The sequence below is a fragment of the Ctenopharyngodon idella genome, chromosome 15, assembly GCF_019924925.1.
Source record: "Ctenopharyngodon idella isolate HZGC_01 chromosome 15, HZGC01, whole genome shotgun sequence".
Lineage (NCBI taxonomy): Eukaryota > Metazoa > Chordata > Actinopteri > Cypriniformes > Xenocyprididae > Ctenopharyngodon > Ctenopharyngodon idella.
This window is the reverse complement of record NC_067234.1, coordinates 38,050,127-38,070,276: the sequence shown is the minus strand read 5'-3', so window position 1 is coordinate 38,070,276 and position 20,150 is coordinate 38,050,127. Positions and strand designations below refer to the sequence as shown.

Genomic DNA, 20,150 nt, shown 5'->3' with positions numbered 1-20,150 from the left:
TCACCAGATTTTGTTTTATTATATATTATATAGGTACACAATATGTACACATTCAGTTTTAATCTTATGCCAAATATGATGAAAACGGCTTCGTTAATGTTTCTTGTTTCGTAAATTTGTCAGTTAACTTATGCGAATTACGTTAGGCTAGAAAGAAAGAAAAGCTCAGATGAGAAGGTCGGTTATCCTGGCTTCTTACAATGTTCTTGCAGCACCAAAGTAGTTAATATCAGGAAATTACTTCACAATCTTTATGTATAAGTATATACACAAAAATGTCGAGGTTTTTAGAGTTGTCATCAAGGCAAAAAACGGCATTTACACTCTTAATAACTCCAGTAACATTATTGTGCTGTCTTTCTCAATTTCTGAAGGCGGCGACGGACACACTGCGCATGCGCTTAAGGTTTGTTTGGGTTCGGAATACATACATGTAAACTATTATATGCGAATTGTATTGCAAAGTTTCAGAATCTGACATTGGATTGGATTCATTACGAATATTAGTGCATGTAAACATCCAGTAGGTGGCAGCAATACACTAAAGGGGTTTCTAGTTTGCCATGTAAATCCAAAAGAACAAATAGAGGATACGCTGAAGAGAGTGCTGAATGTTTGAAGCCCAGTTCAAGTATTTGTTGATATTAATCGACGACTGTAACGATCGTGTAGGAATTTGAATGGACAGTTGTGGAGTATTTTCGCCGGATGCTGTATATTTTCAGTCTGTTTGTTGTTTCCACACGTGAGAGATGTTCCCGATGTTGACATGAACCAGTTTGAGAGATGAGGTATTTAAATACTAATTGTCATGTACCCAGGTTTCGTGTTAATATTGAGAAAACTTGAATTCTTCCTTTCTAATGTAAGAATTGTTGTCATTAACAGAAATAATTAACGATGTGTCATAATGTAGGGCTAATGTTAATGTTAATAATATAAAGCCTTACTCTGTATAGCAAATATGTTCACATAATTTCAGCATAATTAAAGTAGTTCAGTATATTCAGTCACCTGGTTTTTGTTTTTGTTTTGTTTTTTTCCAGATCCGGTCCAGTTCACACCTGCAGTGAATCCCCTCCTGCAACAATTCACCAATAAATACTGGGAATATTCACATCATCCAACAAGAGAAGGACAAACTCCAGGTGTAGCAGCTGAAATCTGTGTGACTGTTAAAGATGGAGTTTATTAAAGAGGAGATTGAAGACATGAGTGATCCAGAACCATCCAGAATAAAACATGAAGAAACTGAGGAACAAATAGGTTGGTGTCCATTCTTGATTCTTCATTGTTTACTGTTGAGAAACATTAAGGTAACTGATTCTAACTACTTAATATATTTATTTTAGACCAAATGGAAGTGAAGGAGCAAAACCAGAAACTGAATGAAGTAAAAAGGAACATGACTTCAAAGCTCAAAAGAGTTTTTCATGGTTGAACAGTTTTTCACAGCACCAGAAAACACATAATAAAGTGAGAGATTATGTGTGTTTGGACTGTGGGAAGAGCTTTACTGCGGCTGCCAATCTGAGACAGCACAAAAGAATTCATACTGGAGAAAAACCTTACAAGTGCTCATATTGTGACAAGAGTTTCACTCAGTCTGGATCCCTGAAATTACACGAGCGAGCTCATACTGGAGAGAAGCCTTACAACTGTACTCTGTGTATAAAGAGTTTCAAATGTAAAATCAATCTCAAGTATCATCATCTGCGCGTTCACTCTGAAGAAAAGCCATTTAACTGTGATCAGTGTGGTAAAGATTTTAAAATGTCATCAAATCTAAAAAAACACCTGATAGTTCATACAAACGAGAGGCCTTATGCATGTTCATTTTGTGGAGAGACTTATTCACGGCTGGAACATTGTAAACGGCACCAGAAAACACACACCGGTGAGAAAGATCATGTGTGTTTGGACTGCGGGAAGAGCTTTATTACAGTTGACCATCTGAAACTGCACCAGAGAATTCACACTGGAGAAAAACCTTACAAGTGCTCATATTGTGACAAGAGTTTCACTCAGTCGGGACACCTGAAAGAACATCAGCCAGTTCATACTGGAGAGAAGTTGTACTGTACTCAGTGTGAGAAGAGTTTTAGACATTCAAAAAGCCTTCTCAGGCACATGAAGAAATATCATAAGCCGTCACAGTGAGCAACATTTCATTTTCATGTCAAATACATTCAAGTAAATGGTGTGAGATGAATAAAATCTGGAGTGCAGTTGAAATGTTGTCATTTAATTTATCATTTACTCATTATTATTTGTTTTACATCAATCATTTTATCATTCATTTGTCAATTTATGTTTTTATATTACTCATTATTTTACTTATTTCCTTGCTCTTGCAGTGCTTGCTATTGTTGAATACTATGATTGTGTGTTTGTTTTCGAGGGATGTTTGTCTTTATGAGTAATAGATAAGAGAATGTTTCCAATTCAAGGGTTTAATGTCACAGGACAATGTTGTGAAGCAGTAATTTTCCATTGTTTTTGCTTTGGTATGATGATAACACTTGTTGTATTTGAATTGGTCAGACAAACTGAGCATTGAAACATACGCAACTAAGATTATTCAATAAGCTCTTGTTTTTTATTATCATCACTTCATCTCCTGCTTCTGCTATTCCCAGTCAAACTCTCAGGCCGATAGAAAACTGTTAATAGAGTTTTGGGTACCAGACAGGGTTTACTGGTTTTCAGACAAAACAATTATCTTTTGACAGGATCTGACAGCTGGGGTCGAATCTGATATTTCTGACATTTTGTCAGCAGGATGTCAGCACTAACACAGTGTAAATGATTATTTGTGTCTCTGCTACTTGGTAATTACCTGTGAAATCTGCTCAAATAAGACATAATAATGTCATTTACTTATTTAGTAATGTTTACTGTATTTTGTTCTGATTGTAAAGAGTGACTGTAGTTAGAAAATAAGACGCTGTAAAATGTTAAACACTAAAAAATAAAGTTGATCTCTTTATTTACAGATGGTTTAAAATGCCATTAAAACTGCTGCAGTAAGTTGCAAGTGTATACAAATAATACTAATAAAAAAAATAATAATTACGAGACAACATTCACTGGTGTGTAATTTGATTTGTATCATGAAAGTTGCACTGTACCCTTAAAACTACTCAGACTGACTCCAATAAAACATCAACAATATAGCATATACCACATAAGATATAGAACATTTCCAGATAAACCGCTGAATGTGATGATTGTTTAGTATGTGGAAGGCCATGAAAAAGGCAAAAAAATCATGAAAAGTGAAGGGAAGACAATGGGAATAATGAGGCACAGGTGTAAATGGACAACATTTACATAGGCTACACAAATAAAGTGGGCAAAAGAAGTAGCATATCATTAATAGTCTAAAGCGCTTCGTATTACAAGAATATGAATATAGGGTTAAATGAGGAAGTACACTTAATCAAGACACATAATGAGAGATGCGACAAGTAATTTCAGTCAAAATAACATACACATGTAAACTAATAATTGAATGGTAAATTTTTAGGGTTCATATAAACAGCTTTCACAATCTGAAATCGAATGGGATTCATTACAAAAATGAGTGCATGTAAATATCCAGTAGGTGGCAGTAATACACTAAAGAGGTTTCTAGTTTACTGTGTAAATCCAAGAGGATATGCGCAGAAGAGAGACACGAGCGCTTAAAGTTTGAAGACCTGTTCAAGTTTATCAAGTTAGCGACCGTGTAAGAGTTTGAATGAAGAACAGTTGTGAAGTTTTTCGCTGGATGTTGTATATTTTCAATCTGTATGTTGCTGCCACTCGTGAGAGATGACATGAACCAGCTTGAGAGATGAGGTAACTACTAATTAACACATTATGTGCTCAAGTTTATTATTGAATAAACATGAAATCTTATAATTTATTAATGTAAGAATTGATGTTAATACTGATTAACAATATTAATTAATAATGTGCCATAATATAGAGCTAAGGTTAGATATCTGAATTTAGTCTTTAACTTGATTAGTGTGTACAGCAGTGGCGCGCAAGCTGCTCTGCCTACCCAATTAAGCCATCGTGGACTCGCTAATTAACATTAACACTATAAATTACTATAAATCCCTAGTTTGAGGTGTACATAAAGCTTACATGATAAACTGTTAGTAATACATATGTAACTTATTTATTTACTTGCCACGACGGTAATTTTTTCTACAGCAGCTTTGGCGCGCTCTGTTGCTATGTGATGACGCGTTTTAACGGTCATCAGTATCGTAAATCGTGCAGTTTTTTTTTTTAAATATATATTTTCATTTTATTTTTAAATGTGTGTACGTTTATAACACTATAGTATTATATTACCTTTACATCAAATTAATAAAAAATAAAAAAAACTAGTTTACGCTGATGTGGGTGTTTCATCAACGTTATTTTCCCGCCGGAACGCGCTCCCTCAGCTGGACTGAGTGGCAAAAGAACCTGCTGCATGACTGGATTTAATAGGGGAAACTGCGAACACGCGATTAAAACAAAAGATTACACTAAAGTTTGGGCTCGAAAGTGTTCCTTATGACATGTCAAAGAAACCTAATCTATGGATATTGACATGCAGCCAGGAATCGTGTTTCCTGACATTTATATGTGCCTGATTTCGACGCCGGGAGATACATAAAGCAAATCTGCCAATGAAAGCCTGGTATAACTACAATATAGGTAGGTCTAAATCGGATCACTTATATCAATGTTATATATTTCGTCATATCATCCAGCCCTAAAACTTGTATAGTTTTTGTCAGTGTTTATTTAAAAAAAAAAAAAAAATTATGCAGAATATAAGATGGTAAATATTTAATTGAGTTGTCAACACAGTATATAACAATACAATATATAGGGTTTGATTTTACACCAAAATCCAACATTTTGACACAAAATGATAACTGCAAAACATGTTTCTTTTCCTGGAGTGCAGCTGTTTCTGTGAATTGCAGCGACCTATTTGCTTCTTTTTTCTGTAGCTTTCAGCAGTCTGTAAAAATATACCTCAGATTTTGTGTCAAAGCTATTTGTACAGTCAGTCGCAAAGCTCTTTCCCGTTTTGGATGTATTTTGTGTTTTTCGTGGCATTCACGCTGAAAACCAATGCTGCCACTCAGTCTTTTGCCACTCAGTGGGCGTAACCGCAGTCATAACGGTCGACGGTGACGTCATGTGCATACCCTCTATAGTGAATGGGATTCTACGTCATTGCGCGTTGTATTCTGGGTAGTCATCACCATATTTTAGGACATGCTCAGGAGCGTACATTGACACCAAATAAAAATCAACAGAGACAAAACAGCTGTATTTACGTCATTACTTTTTAAGAACTGCTTGCACTTGCTTAGAATAAACAGAGTAATATTTAAATGCCTTACTTGCATTCCAGCGCTCATTCTGCGCCAAAACACTGCACATATTCATCGTGTATCATACACTCGAAGAAATCATTTTCACTGATGTTTCCAAGCTGGAAAGCTGAAATTGCACTTAGTTTGAAATCTGTTTTCACGCCAGTCGTGAGAGCAGCTAAGGCAGTTCATAACACAGCAAGCATTCACCATTTTAATGTTATTTTTAATTTTTTTTTATCTATCAAATAAATATTAAAGTCTACCTCCAATACTACGCAGTCGCTATAGTAGCGTCGGTGTCCTAAAGTTCCAGAATGCATTGCGCTGCTGACGTCACCTTACTATTTTTATCAATCACTCTATTTTTCCTCTTTTTGAAAGTTGTGAAAACACTATTGTGGAGTTTTTCTTTTGCTTTTTTCACAAATGGAAACAAAAAATATATTTAATGAAGTCTCTCATTCACCACTATAAAAGTTTACCCAACTATTGAGACTTCTGCTTTTGAGAAACCTGGAAATGTGAAAAGGGTCTATTGTCCTATGTTCTCATTGGTTTGCTGGCATATGGGGGATTTCATATGCAGGGAAAGCTGTCCATGAATCGCTCGCCCAAGAAGAAAAATGTCCTGAATATTTTACAAATGCCCCTTTCGTGCGTTGCCACTGACTCAACTCAAATACATCTCAACAGCTTTTACGGGTGCTTGTGAATGGTATTTGCATATTTGGGAAACTTTTAGCTGAGCAGCTAGGTAACACTCATTCTAGATTAAACGCGAGCATCTCACGTAATCAGATTCCAAAAAACAAGTACTTGTAATTAGATTATATTACATTTTAAAGTACTCAATCAGACTACAGTTACTTTTTATTGATTACATGATTGCATGTTATTCTCAAAATGGCTTTAAATTATTCATTTATCCTCCCTACTACTATGTTTATTTTTTATTTATTTTGCTTTTTAAAAAAGCCTACTTCTTGTATACATTCAGAAGGTCTTCCAGGTTTTTGGAATTGACTAGTTGTGAGCCTTTCAATGAAAACTTACACTTAAAATAACTTAGCACATTTAACTCAAATAAATTACTGAAGCACATGAAATTGTATCATTAACATAACTTGTCACGCAGTTAGATCATAGAAGTCCAGGCTGAGAGATGGCAGAGAGAATAGAGACTCGCATTGTGTTTTCAGTGAATTATTCATTCTAGTGTGTTTCACTTTAAAACACGAGTTCTGTCATATTCTGTGACAGTTTCTGAAGAGCATGAAAGTTTGTGAAATACAGACTGAACGTCAAAACATCCCACCACTGTATGGCCAGAGATGATTTGCAAACTAGGTTTCTCAGCTGGATAAAGCAAACCAGTGTCTCGCTATTAAAGTTTTGATGGGTGAGGATTGCAATCAAGGTAAAGACAATTGCGGAGATGTACAGGAGTCATACAGAAAAGCATCCGTGAGACCATTGTTATTGATGCGCAAACAAACCGTGCATGTACGCACTTGACGCACTGATATACATTGTAATTTATGCACTTATCTTATCTCGTTGTTTTCACACACATTGAGGATAATGATTTGATTTGTCATCTGTATGTTTCTGTGTTTAGTACTTCTGAATTGATCCGTGTATTGTAGTAAGTATACACTGATCAGGCATAACATTATGACCACCTTCCTAATATTGTGTTGGTCCCCTTTTGCTGCCAAATCAGCCCTGACCCGTCGAGGCATGGACTCCACTAGACCCCTGAAGGTGTGCTGTGGTATCTGGCACCAAGATGTTAGCAGCAGATCCTTTAAGTCCTGTAAGTTGCGAGGTGGAGCCTCCATGGATCGGACTTGTTTGTTCAGCTCATCTCACAGATGCTTGATTGGATTGAGATCTGGGGAATTTGGAGGCCAAGTCAACACCTCAAACTCGTTGTTGTGCTCCTCAAAACATTCCTGAACCATTTTTGCTTTGTGGCAGGGCGCATTATCCTGCTGAAAGAGGCCACAGCCACCAGGGAATACCGTTTCCATGAAAGGGTGTACATAGTCTGCAACAATGCTTAGGTAGGTGGTACGTGTCAAAGTAACATCCACATGGATGGCAGGACCCAAGGTTTCCCAGCAGAACATTGCCCAAAGCATCCGCCGGCTTGCCTTCTTACCATAGTGCATCCTGGTGCCATGTGTTCCCCAGGTAAGAGACGCACACACACCCGGCCATCCACGTGATGTAAAAGAAAACATGATTCATCAGACCAGGCCACCTTCTTCCATTGCTCCGTGGTCCAGTTCTGATGCTCACGTGTCCACTGTTGGCTCTTTCGGCGGTGGACAGGGGTCAGCATGGGCACCCTGACTGGTCTGAGGCTATGCAGCTCCATACGCAACAAACTGTGATGCACCGTGTATTCTGACACCTTTCTATCAGAACCAGCATTAACTTCTTGAGCAATTTGAGCTACAGTAGCTCGTCTGTTGGATCGGACCACACGGGCCAGCCTTCGCTCCCCACGTGCATCAATGAGCCTTGGCCGCCCATGACCCTGTCGCCGGTTCACCACTGTTCCTTCCTTGGACCACTTTTGATAGATACTGACCACTGCAGACCGGGAACACCCCACAAGAGCTGCAGTTTTGGAGATGCTCTGACCCAGTCGTCTAGCCATCACAATTTGGCCCTTGTCAAACTCATTCAAATCCTTACACTTGCCCATTTTTCCTGCTTCTAACACATCAACTTTGAGGACAAAGTGTTTGCTTGCTGCCATACATATGCCACCCGCTAACAGGTTATGCATATGCATATGCAGTCAGGTCAAGGAGGTTAGTTTAGGGTTGTTGTGGCACCTCCATGTGGTCCTGCTCAGTTGCAATAAACTTATCTCATCTAACATGTAAACACACTCTTTGCTGTTGCACTGTAATAATTTCAGAGTAATTAAAGTAGCTCAGTGTATATTTAGTCCCTTCTTTTTGATTTTTCCAGATCTAGTCCTGTGGGCGTCAGTATCACACAGTGATCACAGTTCACACCTGCAGTGAAGAGAAGGACAAACTCCAGGTGTAGCAGCTGAAATGCGTGACGGTTAAAGATGGAGTTTATTAAAGAGGAGATTGAAGACATGAGTGATCCAGAACCATCCAGAATAAAAGATGAAGATATTGAGGAACAAACAGGTTGGTGTCCATTCTTGATTCTTCATTGTTTACTGCTGAGAAACATTAAGGTATCAAAGCTTCAGTTCAACAGATCTACTGGCTGTGAAATAATAAGCACTATAATTATAATAATAGAGAAAATGCAACACACTGATCATAAACTTATTTATTACAATCTGACATCTGTTTGATTGTATTAACAAGGGAATGACAGAACTAACCTTTGGCACATTAAAGATCTGATACTTACCTGATAGCTGATCTCTTGTTTTCTGCTATTAAATCAGGGTTCAGTTGAATTTTCACATTTATCCTCCTTGACCTGATTCTCACATGTTTATTTTAGACCAGATGGAAGTGAAAGAGCAAAAACACAAACTATACGAAGTTGAGAAGGAACATTGCAACTTCACAACTCAAAAGAAAACACATCATAAAGTGAGAGACCATGTGTGCTTAGACTGTGGGAAGAGCTTTACTACAGGTGGCACGCTGAAACAGCACCAAAGAATTCATACTGGAGAAAGACCTTACAAGTGCTCATATTGTGACAAGAGTTTTGCTCAGTCTGGAACCCTGAAAATACATGAGCGACTTCATACTGGAGAGAAGCCGCACCACTGTACTCAGTGTGAGAAGAGATTCAAATGTAAAACTGATCTCAGGTATCATCTGCGCATTCACTCTGGAGAAAAACCATATAACTGTGATCAGTGTGGTAAAGATTTTAAATTATCATCAACTCTAAAAGAACACCTGAAAACTCACATAAACGAGAAGTCATATTTTGCATGTTCTTTTTGTGGAGAGTTTTTTACGCGACAGGATCATTGTAAACGACACCAGAAAAAACACACAGGTGAGAAAGATCATGTGTGTTTGGACTGTGGGAAGAGCTTTATTAGAGCTGACCATCTGAAAAATCACCAAAGAATTCATACTGGAACAAAATATCACAAGTGCTCATATTGTGACAAGAGTTTCACTCATTCTGGAAACCTGAAATCACATGAGCGAGTTCATACTGGAGAGAAACCGTACTGTACTCAGTGTGAGAAGAGTTTCAAACATAAAAGAGGCCTTCTGACTCACATGAAGAAATGTCTTAAGAAGTCGTCACAATGAGCAACATTTAATTCTTCATGTCAAATGCACATTCTAGTAAATGGTGTGAGATGAAAAAAATAAAAAAGCTCAGTGTAATCTAGTTTAATTTGGTGAAATGCTTAGAGAACTATAAAGACTTGTTTGTAGTCTGATTAAGGAATTAAAAGAGAAAAAAAAACAATAATTATTTGTATATTTCTGGTAATTACTTTGCAAAATCTGCTTGAATAAGACATATTCATGTCATTTAGTTATTTGCTAATGTTTACTATATTTTGTTCGGATTGAACCATAGTCAGTGACTGTAGTTAGAAAATAAGATACTGTAAAATGTTAAACAATAAACAAACTGCAAAATAAAATTGCAATTAAGTTTTCTTGATTTACAAATGGATGAAAATGCCGTTAAAACTGCTGCAGTAAGTTGCAAGTGTGTACAAATATAAAAGCTTTACAAGACAAACATTTTTTGACAACATTCACTGGTGTGTAATTTGATTTGTATCATGCAATGTTAATGACAAAACATTTATTATCTAAATCACCATTGGCCTGTTGCATGAAGCCAGTTTCAGTTGCTACCCAGGGGTGAGTTTCCCAAAAGCATCGTTAGTGTCGCAAGTTTGGTTGAATTGTGTCGGTAATGACTGAACTTGCGACCATAGTTAGCTTTGGGAAACACACCCTAGGTAAGTTTGAAAGTAGCTTGAGAAAACTCTGGTTTTTCGAGCTCAAGAAGGTGGATTGGTTTTTAGCGGCGTTTAATGCCATGGTACCTTATGCTATACAGAATTTATTCTGGGTTAGAGATTGCAAACCAAAACTGGTCACATATATCTGAGGCAATAAAGATATAGGAGGAGTGCCCTTGTATCTCTCATAGCAAATTAAAGCAGTTTAAGGTGAAAGCATTTTAGAGACAAAATTGCCAATCTTTTGCTGCTAATTATTTATTATATTTATATTATATGAATTATAATTATGTATAATGTAGTGTTGTGAGTGTTTTTTTTGTAACCGTTCCAGCAAACTTTAATTTGTTTTATTATTGAATTATATGTGTTAAACAATTAATTGCTTATATTCCTGTACTTTATGTATATCATATTTCTTTTATTGTGCAAGGCAGAAGATAAATGTGTATTTTTGTTTATAATTAATATTTTGAGTTACTTGTGAGTGACGTCATTGGCAATGGACCGGAACGGAACGGAGAGAGACAATGTTTCAGGAATAAAATCGGTTTGAAGAAATATTTAGTGTGATATGGCCTTCAATACCACTATGGATTCTTCCTGATCCTAATGCGGATTTATCTTTTTTGGAAGAGAGACAAGTAAGAGGACAGAATGAAATGGATTCAGGTGTAGTAAAGAATTTCATTAATAAATATGGACAATATAAACAGTTATCGATGAATCAAAGGATCCGGAGAAAGGTCAAGTGGGAATTGCGTACATTATTCCAAAAATGGTAATAGAAGAAAGTTAAAGAATATCAGATTTTGTTTCTGTATTTACAGAAGAGCTACTGGCTGTAATGATAGCATATGATATGAGATACAGATACAGTTAACTCAAGTTCAGCTTTATTAAAGTATTAGTCCACTTTGAAATAAAAATTTCCTGATAATTTGCTCATCCAAGATGTCCAAGTCCTTCTTTCTTCAGTCAAAAAGAAATGAATGTTTTTGATGGAAACATTCCAGGATTTTTCTCTGTATAGTGGACTTCAATTTACCCCAAACGGTTGAAGGTCAAAATTACAGTTTCAGTGCAGCTTCATTTATTTGTTTGATTAAAAATTGACTATCCATCCTACCATGTTAAGATCCAGGTGAAATAGTTTGACAAGAAATGAAGTGAAATTTCAAATGTGATAATCCTGTAGTTTGTTTCAGCCTGTTGACACCAATAAAATCTGCTTAATGTGCCAATTTACAGAATATCTCATACATTACCATGATGAAGGAGGTGAAAACAGGGAACTAATGGCTTTTCAGCAGCTCAGTTAAACATGATGGCCCTGTGTGTTTTAAATGGAGATTTAATCAAAAACACAGTGATCACAGTTCACACCTGCAGTGAAGCTCCTCCCACAACAATTAATTAATAAATACTGGGAATATTCACATCATCCTACAAGAGAAGGACAAACTCCAGGTGTAGCAGCTGAAATCTGTGTGACTGTTAAAGATGGAGTTTATTAAAGAGGAGATTGAAGACATGAGTGATCCAGAACCATCCAGAATAAAACATGAAGATACTGAGGAACAAACAGGTTGGTGTCCATTCTTGATTCTTCATTGTTGACTGCTTTGGTAGCTGTGAAATAATTAGCAGTATATGCAGTGGTGGCTCCAGGACTTTTTCTTGGGGGTGCTAAGGGGGGCTTAACAGTTCAGAGGGGGTGCCAAGAATTTTTTTAAGTGCATCTATAACTTCAATATCCTGCATTTTTCATTTTACCTCAAAACTATAAGGTCACATTATAAACTGCACATTTATTAGACACTATCCATTTCTCTGAACATCTTTATTATTACCATCGAGCTTTGAATAAATAACAGTTTATTGAAACCTGCAGACTTACAATCACTTAGACATGTCTGTATTTATTATGTCTATGGATGGAGAATCCCACCTAGTGGCTGGAACAGATAACGAGGGCTTTAAAACCTTTAAAACTAAAAGAAAGGAATGGGTTTATGCTTGAAAAAATTCAAACAAAATGGAAAAGAGTGCATTTTGTCAAGACGTGTTTTAAAAGTTGAAGTTTTAATTTGACATGCCATTTTAAAAAAATGTAAAGCAGACAAGGCATCAAGACGTCTGTTTTTAACACATTATGTTGCGATAGATCAGCCTGGTCTCATTGTTAATACGTAGGTATTAATACGTAACTTTCAAAGACACAAAACGTACATTTTTGTACGTTTAGAAAGGTGCTAAAACGTACAATATTGACATAATTATGGCACTAAAATGTAAAAATACTTACGTTTTTTACAGCGAAAAAATGTAAAATATTTACGAATCTTATCATGTCTTAAAGATATATGTACAATTTCCCTTTTATCGTTTTGTAGATAAATGTAAGATCCCTAAACCCCATCCCGAACCTAAATCTACTCATTTTATACAGAATGTTAAAAGAATAAAACATAATGGGCAGAAATGTGTAGGAAAATGACAATTTTAGTAAAAATATAACATCAAAACGATATTTTGAGCCACTAATCCTACACCTACCCCTAAACCTACCCATAACCATTTCTTTAAACTACCTACTAATATAAATAAAAGAATGACAGACAAACAAGCATAATCACAATAATTTTTTTTTTTTTTTTTTTTGCGAAAATTTCAAAAGTGGCACCAAAAGTAGTTCAAATGATGAGTTCCAGTCACAGTCCTCTCTGGCGGTAATAGTTTTTTATAGGGTACAGAGCAGAATTTAATTTATTAATCCATGAAAATATGATGAATCCGGCTTCTCTCCGTGAAGGCGCGCACTCATTTCAAATGTCAATCCGCTGAAACACGGCATGTCGTAATCTGTGACGAAGGTGAGAACCAATGAGCGTTTGATATCAGTGCCGTAAACCATGTCGTAACACTTCTCGAGGGTGGCGCTACTTTCAAATTTATCATAACGAGTGCGAGCTTTGACTGTGACTGTCGCTGTTGCTGAGAATGAAGATGAAGATCGCTGGATAAAGGGCTGAATTTGGATCTGTTCCTTACAAACATATGGATTCTAAAGATTTGGAGTACAGCGAACAAATAAAATGGATGTGATTTGTGAATTTATGTTGTGTTTTGGTGTATCTTATGGTTGTATTGTCAGTCACTGCATAGGAGAAGATGCCTTCTGTGTCTCACAGCAAACAAACTAAATATTACAAAATGATTAAACAATTACAGAAAATTTATTCATAAGGTTTTAAATTGTAGTCTTGTTTAACATTATGCAATCCTCCGAAACGAGCAGCACAAGTCACGAACAGAAATGTTATTTAAGTAGATGAGTAAACTGCTTTCAATAAATTCGACTAAAAACAACATTAAATCATTAAAGCCACGATTTTAATATTAATACATGGGAATTCATATACATTCACACTTTACGTTACATGATTTACGTTTTTATTGCTGTTAATATGTAAGTATTTTTACGTTTTAGTCCTCTGCGCCGGTGCTATGCAAATTTCTGGGGGGAAGGGGAGGATACCTGATGATACCTGATCTCTGTTGCTTTCTGCTATTAAATCAGGGTTCACTTGAACTGATTCTAACTTGATGTGTGTTTTAGACCAGGTGGAAGTGAAACAGCAAAGACAAGAACTGAATGAAGTGGAGGAGGAACATCATAACTTTAAAACTCAAAGAACAAATGCCAAAAAGCTGCACACCTGCACTCAGTGTGGAAAGAGTTTCACAAGAAAAGGATTCCTTCCAACACACATGAGAGTTCACACTGGAGAGAAACCGCATACATGCACTCAGTGTGGAAAAGGTTACACACAAAAAGCAAACCTTAAAACACACTTAAAAATTCACACTGGAGAGAAACCGCATACATGCACTCAGTGTGGACAGAGTTTCAGAGAAAAAAGAGACCTTAACAATCACATGAGAATTCACACCGGAGAGAAATCGTACACCTGCAATCAGTGTGGAAAAGTTTTCACACAAAAAGCAAACCTTAAAACACACTTAAAAATTCACACTGGAGAGAAACCGTATACGTGCACTCAGTGTGGAAAGAGTTTCAAAGTTAAAGGAGACCTTAATACACACATAAGAATTCACTCTATATATACAATTAGTATATAAGCACAATTCTTCACTCCATAACTATTTCATATGGAATAACAAAGACATACTATTCAAAAACAAATAATTATTCTATCATACATGTTATGTTAGTAAGACAGTTGGTTAATTCCCATGGGTATTTGTTGTCATATACTGAATTTCTTCAAAAATTCCAATTTCCAGTTAAACCAAGAGAGTTTGTTATTGTTCTTGACGCGATTCCAAAGAGCGTCACGTTACTTTTAAAGAACTCTAGTTCAGTGGAAATCAACATGGATAATCCTTGTCAGAATATTTTCATTGATAATGTTGATGTTCTAAAACAACAGTGTAGCAACAAGGTTATAAGAAATGCTCTTGTATCTTTTCCTGCTGCAAGATTTTTTTGGTCTTCTTTATTTGGTAATATCTCTTGGGTTAAAGCATGGAAACTTTCAAATAAGTTCTGTCTCAATAACAAAATTAGGGAAGTGTCTTGCAAAATACTTGCTAAGCCTGTTTTGGAAAGATTTAAGCTCAATATTTTCTATACCTGTGAATTTTGTGGACAAGAAAAAGAAACTATTTACATCTGTTTTTTCACTGTATTTATGCAAGATTATTTTGGAAAGATTTAGAATTCTATATTAATAGAAAACCTGAGTGTATGTTAGAAATTTGTGTATTTGATGTACTTTTTTTATACAGAGAATGACAATTTGAAATGTAAAGAACTACATATTATACATTTGTTTATTTTATTAGGAAAATACCATATACATAAGAAGAAGTGGGCTCAATATAAACCAAATTTTTCACATTTTATAAATGACTTTAAATATTTAATTATATATGTAAATCTTTTGGAACAAACCAAAAAAAAAAAAAAGCACTGAAAACATGTAATGCTCTGAAAGCACTGAAATTTATGCAATATTAATAATTTTTTTAAATTATTTTTTTCCCCTTCTTTTTTCCTTGGCAGCTTATGTAAATATGATAATGTGAATATGTAATACCTCTTGTTCTTGTGGCATTGAATAAAAAACAAACAAACAAAAAAAGAAAAACTGGACCAATCAGCTGTGAGTATAAAGTCACATATATCTTACGCAATAAAGATATTGGGGAGTGCCCCTGTATCCCAGTTTAAGGTGAAAGCATTTCGAAGACAAAAATGCCAATCTTTTGCTGCTAATTATATTTATATTAAATGAATTATAATTATGTATAATGTAGTGTTGGGAGTTTTTTTTTTTTTTTTGCTGTTCCAGCAAACTTTTATTTGTATTATTATTGATTTGGTGACAATAATTTATTAATTGCTTAAATTGCTAATAAACGATTAATTGCTTATATTCTTTTACTTTATGTATATCATCTTTATTTTGTTGTGCAAGGCAGAAGAAAAATATGTATTTTTGTTTATAATTATTATTTTGAGTTTTGTGAGTGCAATGGACCGTTCGTTCTTGCTCTCTCAGTCAGAAGTCAGAAAGAAGGAAAATGTAGAAATGCAAATAAGAATCAGTAAAGCGGAAGTGAAATGCATAATCTGGGAAAAAATTAACCAAAAGTGGCAAGAAATGTGGGATAGTGAAGGGAAAGGGAGACATCTATACCATATCCAAAAGAGTATTAAAGTAAATAAGGGAGACAGGAAAGAGGAAACTATACTAACAAGACTACGGGTGGGACATTGTGCTCTAAATAAAACATTAAAAATGGTATAGGGAAACATCAGACAGGTATGTGTGAGGACTGAGGAGTGTCAGGAAGATCTACATTGTAGGGAGAGGGTGATAATGGATAACAAACTGAAGGAATTAGGGGTCCAGAATCTCACTTTAAAAACAATACTAAGTATGAATGTTAGAGCACAGGTGAGAGCGTTGTCAGGTTTTTTAAGGGATACTGAGCTTTATTATAGGATATAATAGTAAGGAAGGGTTTTTTTCTTCTTCTTTTTTCTCTCCCCCCTCCTTCCCCCCTCTATCCCTAAATTATTGTAAATTTATATTGTGAACTTACTGACTGATTCACACTCCGGAACAGAAGGTGGCGGTAATGCACCATTAAGCTGGATGCAAACCGCCGTTAAAAAATAGGAAGAAGAAAAAGAGAGTCAGAAGAATGGAGAGAGTTAGGTATGTCTCAGTAGTGCTCCTCATTTAACAGCAAAAAAAATATGCTTTAAGCAAAGCTTTGAGTTAATATCAAGAATTTGAAACCAGAACAAGTGTGTATTTGTTTTCCTGTTAGCGGTTTGGTGTATATTCGGAGTTTTATGAACGTACATGTTCGTTTAATGTTGCCGTCCGCGCGCCAAATTAGAGCACGGGTTTTTCCGTGTTAATAAGTTTTCTAAAGTATAATTTTCGGTGGATTAAGTCTGTAGAAACGTCATTTAGTGTAGTGAACATGTGTAACTTTTATTTTTATGTCAGAATGTATGCTTATTGCCAAATCTCTGGCCTATGTAAATGAATTGCAGTTGTTGAGGACAGTATCTAACATGTATTTTCTCATTCATCCTTCAGCTGAAAGAGTGAACCTGAAGGCGTGTGTTAATGAATTTATGTGTAAATAAATTGCAGGTATGTTTGACAATCTAAGAAAAGAAAATCACTATCTCTAACAAATTGATATATATTGGCTGGCTATAATTTAAATGTAAATGGATGTACTGTTACTGTTTAATTTTTTTGCGTGAATGTGAATTTTTATAAGCGAGACACAGAAAGAAATTGACTATTGTGAATGTGATACAACCCTTTATTGTGTATATTACATTCTCTTTGTCTGTTTGATTAAAAATTGACTATCCATCCTACCAAATTAAGATCCAGGTTAAATAGTTTGACACAAACCAAAGTGAAATTTCAAAGGTGATGATCCTGTAGTTTGTTTCAGCCTGTTGACACCATGTGCTTAATGTTTTCAAGAAGGACAGACTCCAGGTGTAGCAGCTGAAATCTGTGTGACTGTTAAAGATGGAGTTTATTAAAGAGGAGATTGAAGACATGAGTGATCCAGAACCATCCAGAATAAAAGATGAAGATACCGAGGAACAAATAGGTTGGTGTCCATTCTTGATTCTTCATTGTTGACTGCTTTGGTAGATGTGAATTAATAAGCAGTATATGCAGTGGTTGCTCCAGGATTTTTTTCTTGGGGGTGCTAAGGGGGGCTTAACAGTTCACAGTGGGTGCCAAGAATTTTTTTAAAGTGCATCTATAACTTCAATATTCTGCATTTATTGCATTTTTCATTTTACCTCAAAACTGTCAGCCTGGTCTCATTGTTAATAAGTAGGTATTAATTTGTAACATTCAAAGACACAAAACGTACATTTTTATACGTTTGGATAGGTGCAAAAACATACAAAATGGACATATTGGCAGCATTTAAACGTAGCATTATTATGTTTTTACAGCAAAAAACGTAAAGTATTTACAAATCTTTACTAAAGATATGTATAATTTTCCTTTTATCATTTTATAGATAAATGTAAGATCCCTAAACCCCATCCCTAACCAAAACAAACCCATTTTGTACAGAAAATTAAAATGGACAGAAATGTGTAGAAAAATGACGATTTTACTAACAATATAGCATTAAAACGATATTTTGAGCTGCTAATCCTACACCTATTCCTAAACCTACCCATAACCATTTCTTAAAACTATGCAGGGCTCAATGCTAAGGATTTTTTGTACTGGCCAGTGGGCAAGTAGTTCAAATTTTTACTTGCCCCGCCAAAATTTTCACTGGCCCCACAGTAAAAAAAATAATAAAGTAAAAAAAAAAGAAAATGAGCCTATAAAATAAGCCTAGTTATTATTTTCATTATTTTAAATATTGTTAGACAAGTAAACAGTAAGTAATAAATTAGGAACAAATAATCAAATTACAAGTAATACCACAAATAAAAACAACAGAATAAACAAATTTCGGGTTTTTATGTAGCTTAAGGAGATTTTCAGGAGCAGAAATTGTAATCTAATGTGTTGCTAACTATATAGCTATAGTCAAGAGCAGTTACCGATGCATAAATAATGTTTTGAAATGTTGAAAATATAAAACGTTAAATACTGTTATTTGAAATTATTTATAAAAATGAAAAGATACTTTAAATGTGAAATTAAACCCACCAGGAGGTGGCAGCAAGTCACTGTTAATGAGCGAGTCATTGAGATTCAACCGATTCATTCAAACGGCTGATTCATTCAGTGTAGGTCAGAGACGCAAAACAATTCAGTGGATTTTGTTTGGAACTATTTTGCTGGCAAAAGTGCGAAACAAGCGATGTAAAATGTAAGTCACTTAATATAAACTGCTTGTTTAATAAACTGTACGTTGTACAAAATCAATATCACATTTGTAATAATGCTTATATTTGGATAAAAATGGCGCTCTTTGTGTAATATTGGTTAACTATATTAAATTATATAAATATAAAAGATATACGGGGCATTTTTGCCCATTAACTTTAATTCTGGGTTTATTCTAAATGAATTTGAATAGACTAAATCACGCAGTGAAAGCGCTACACTCTAAATATGCATGCGCACTAGTCTAACCTACTAGACCATGTCACGTAGTGTATGTGTGCACTCAGTGGGTGTGTTTTTGTTTGGTTTTTGTAAAGTGAGGGACATACTCTATAATATCAGATCGTTAAATCAACAATTACGATATCATAGACGATATATAACTTCAACTGTCCCAAACGTCGGTCACACTGGCCCCGGGCCATCGGGCAGTCCTTATTGTCGAGCCCTGTATGTACTGTTATAAATAAAAGAACAGCAGACAAACAAGGGTAATCACAATTTATTTATTGTGAAAATGTCAAAATTGGTACCAAAAGTAGTTCAAATGTTGATGAGTTGCAGTCGCAGTCCTCTCTGACGTTAATAGTATTTTTATGGGGTACAGAGCAGAATTTAAGTTATTAATCCATTAAAATATGAATTCGGCTTCACCCATGAAGGCGTGCACTCATGTCAAATGTAAATCCACTGAAAACACGGCATGTCGCAATCTGTGACGAAGCAGGTGAGAACCAATGAGCGTTCGATACCAGTGCCGTAATCCATGTCGTATTGCTTCTCGAGGGTGCAACTTTAAAATTAGAATCATAACGAGCGTGGGCTTTGACCATGATGGTCACTGCTGAGAATGAAGATGAAGATCGCTGGATAAAGGGCTGAATTTGGATCTGTTCCTTACAAACATATGGATTCTAAAGATTTGGAGTAAAATTTATGTAATTTGTGATGTTGTGTTTTGGTATATCTTATGGTTGTACTGTCAGTCGCTGCATAAGTGAAAACACCTTCTGTGTCACACAGCAAACAAACTAAATATTACAAAATGGTTAAACAATTACAGAAATGTTGTTCATTTTAAAGTTTTAAAGTGTAGTCTTGATTAACATTATGTAATCCTTTGAAACAAGTTTGCAGCACAAGTCACGAACAGAAATGTTATTTCATATTAAATAGATGAGTAAACTGCATTTAATAAATGCGACATTAATTAATAAACATTAATGCCACGATTTTAATATTAATACATGGGAATTCGTACAGTGGTTCTACCTTAATATTAAAACGGGACAAAAATACTTTTTGTGCGCCAAAATAACGACTTTTCAACAATGTCTAGTGATGGGCGATTTCAACACACTGCTTTGGAGC

General features: G+C 35.3%; 2 protein-coding genes across 11 annotated transcripts in view; both read left to right on the top strand.

Moving 5' to 3' along the window:
- Positions 1–396: 396 nt before the first annotated feature.
- The window catches only part of LOC127495189 (gastrula zinc finger protein XlCGF7.1-like), a 288,096-nt gene continuing 268,342 nt past the window's right edge, over positions 397–20,150 (top strand). For 4 of the 7 annotated variants that reach the window (XR_007925079.1, XM_051861867.1, XM_051861865.1 and 1 more), the window contains exons 1-2: positions 427–791; positions 1,047–1,266. The gene's annotated coding sequence lies outside the window, so the exon portion shown is untranslated. Of the gene's footprint in view, positions 792–1,046; positions 1,267–20,150 lie in introns of all 7 variants that reach the window. The other 3 variants (XM_051861876.1, XM_051861872.1, XM_051861871.1) reach the window with 3 other exon arrangements.
- LOC127495176 (gastrula zinc finger protein XlCGF8.2DB-like) overlaps positions 16,508–20,150 on the top strand; it is a 43,992-nt gene continuing 40,349 nt past the window's right edge. The window contains exons 1-3 of one of the 4 annotated variants that reach the window (XR_007925076.1): positions 16,508–16,592; positions 16,986–17,042; positions 17,391–17,523. Coding sequence is in view for 2 of the 4 variants with exons in the window: in XM_051861839.1 (XP_051717799.1) it covers positions 17,439–17,523 (85 nt within the window). In the remaining 2 variants the exon portion in view is untranslated. The remainder of the gene's footprint in view (positions 16,593–16,985; positions 17,043–17,390; positions 17,524–20,150) is intronic. The other 3 variants (XM_051861839.1, XR_007925077.1, XM_051861837.1) reach the window with 3 other exon arrangements.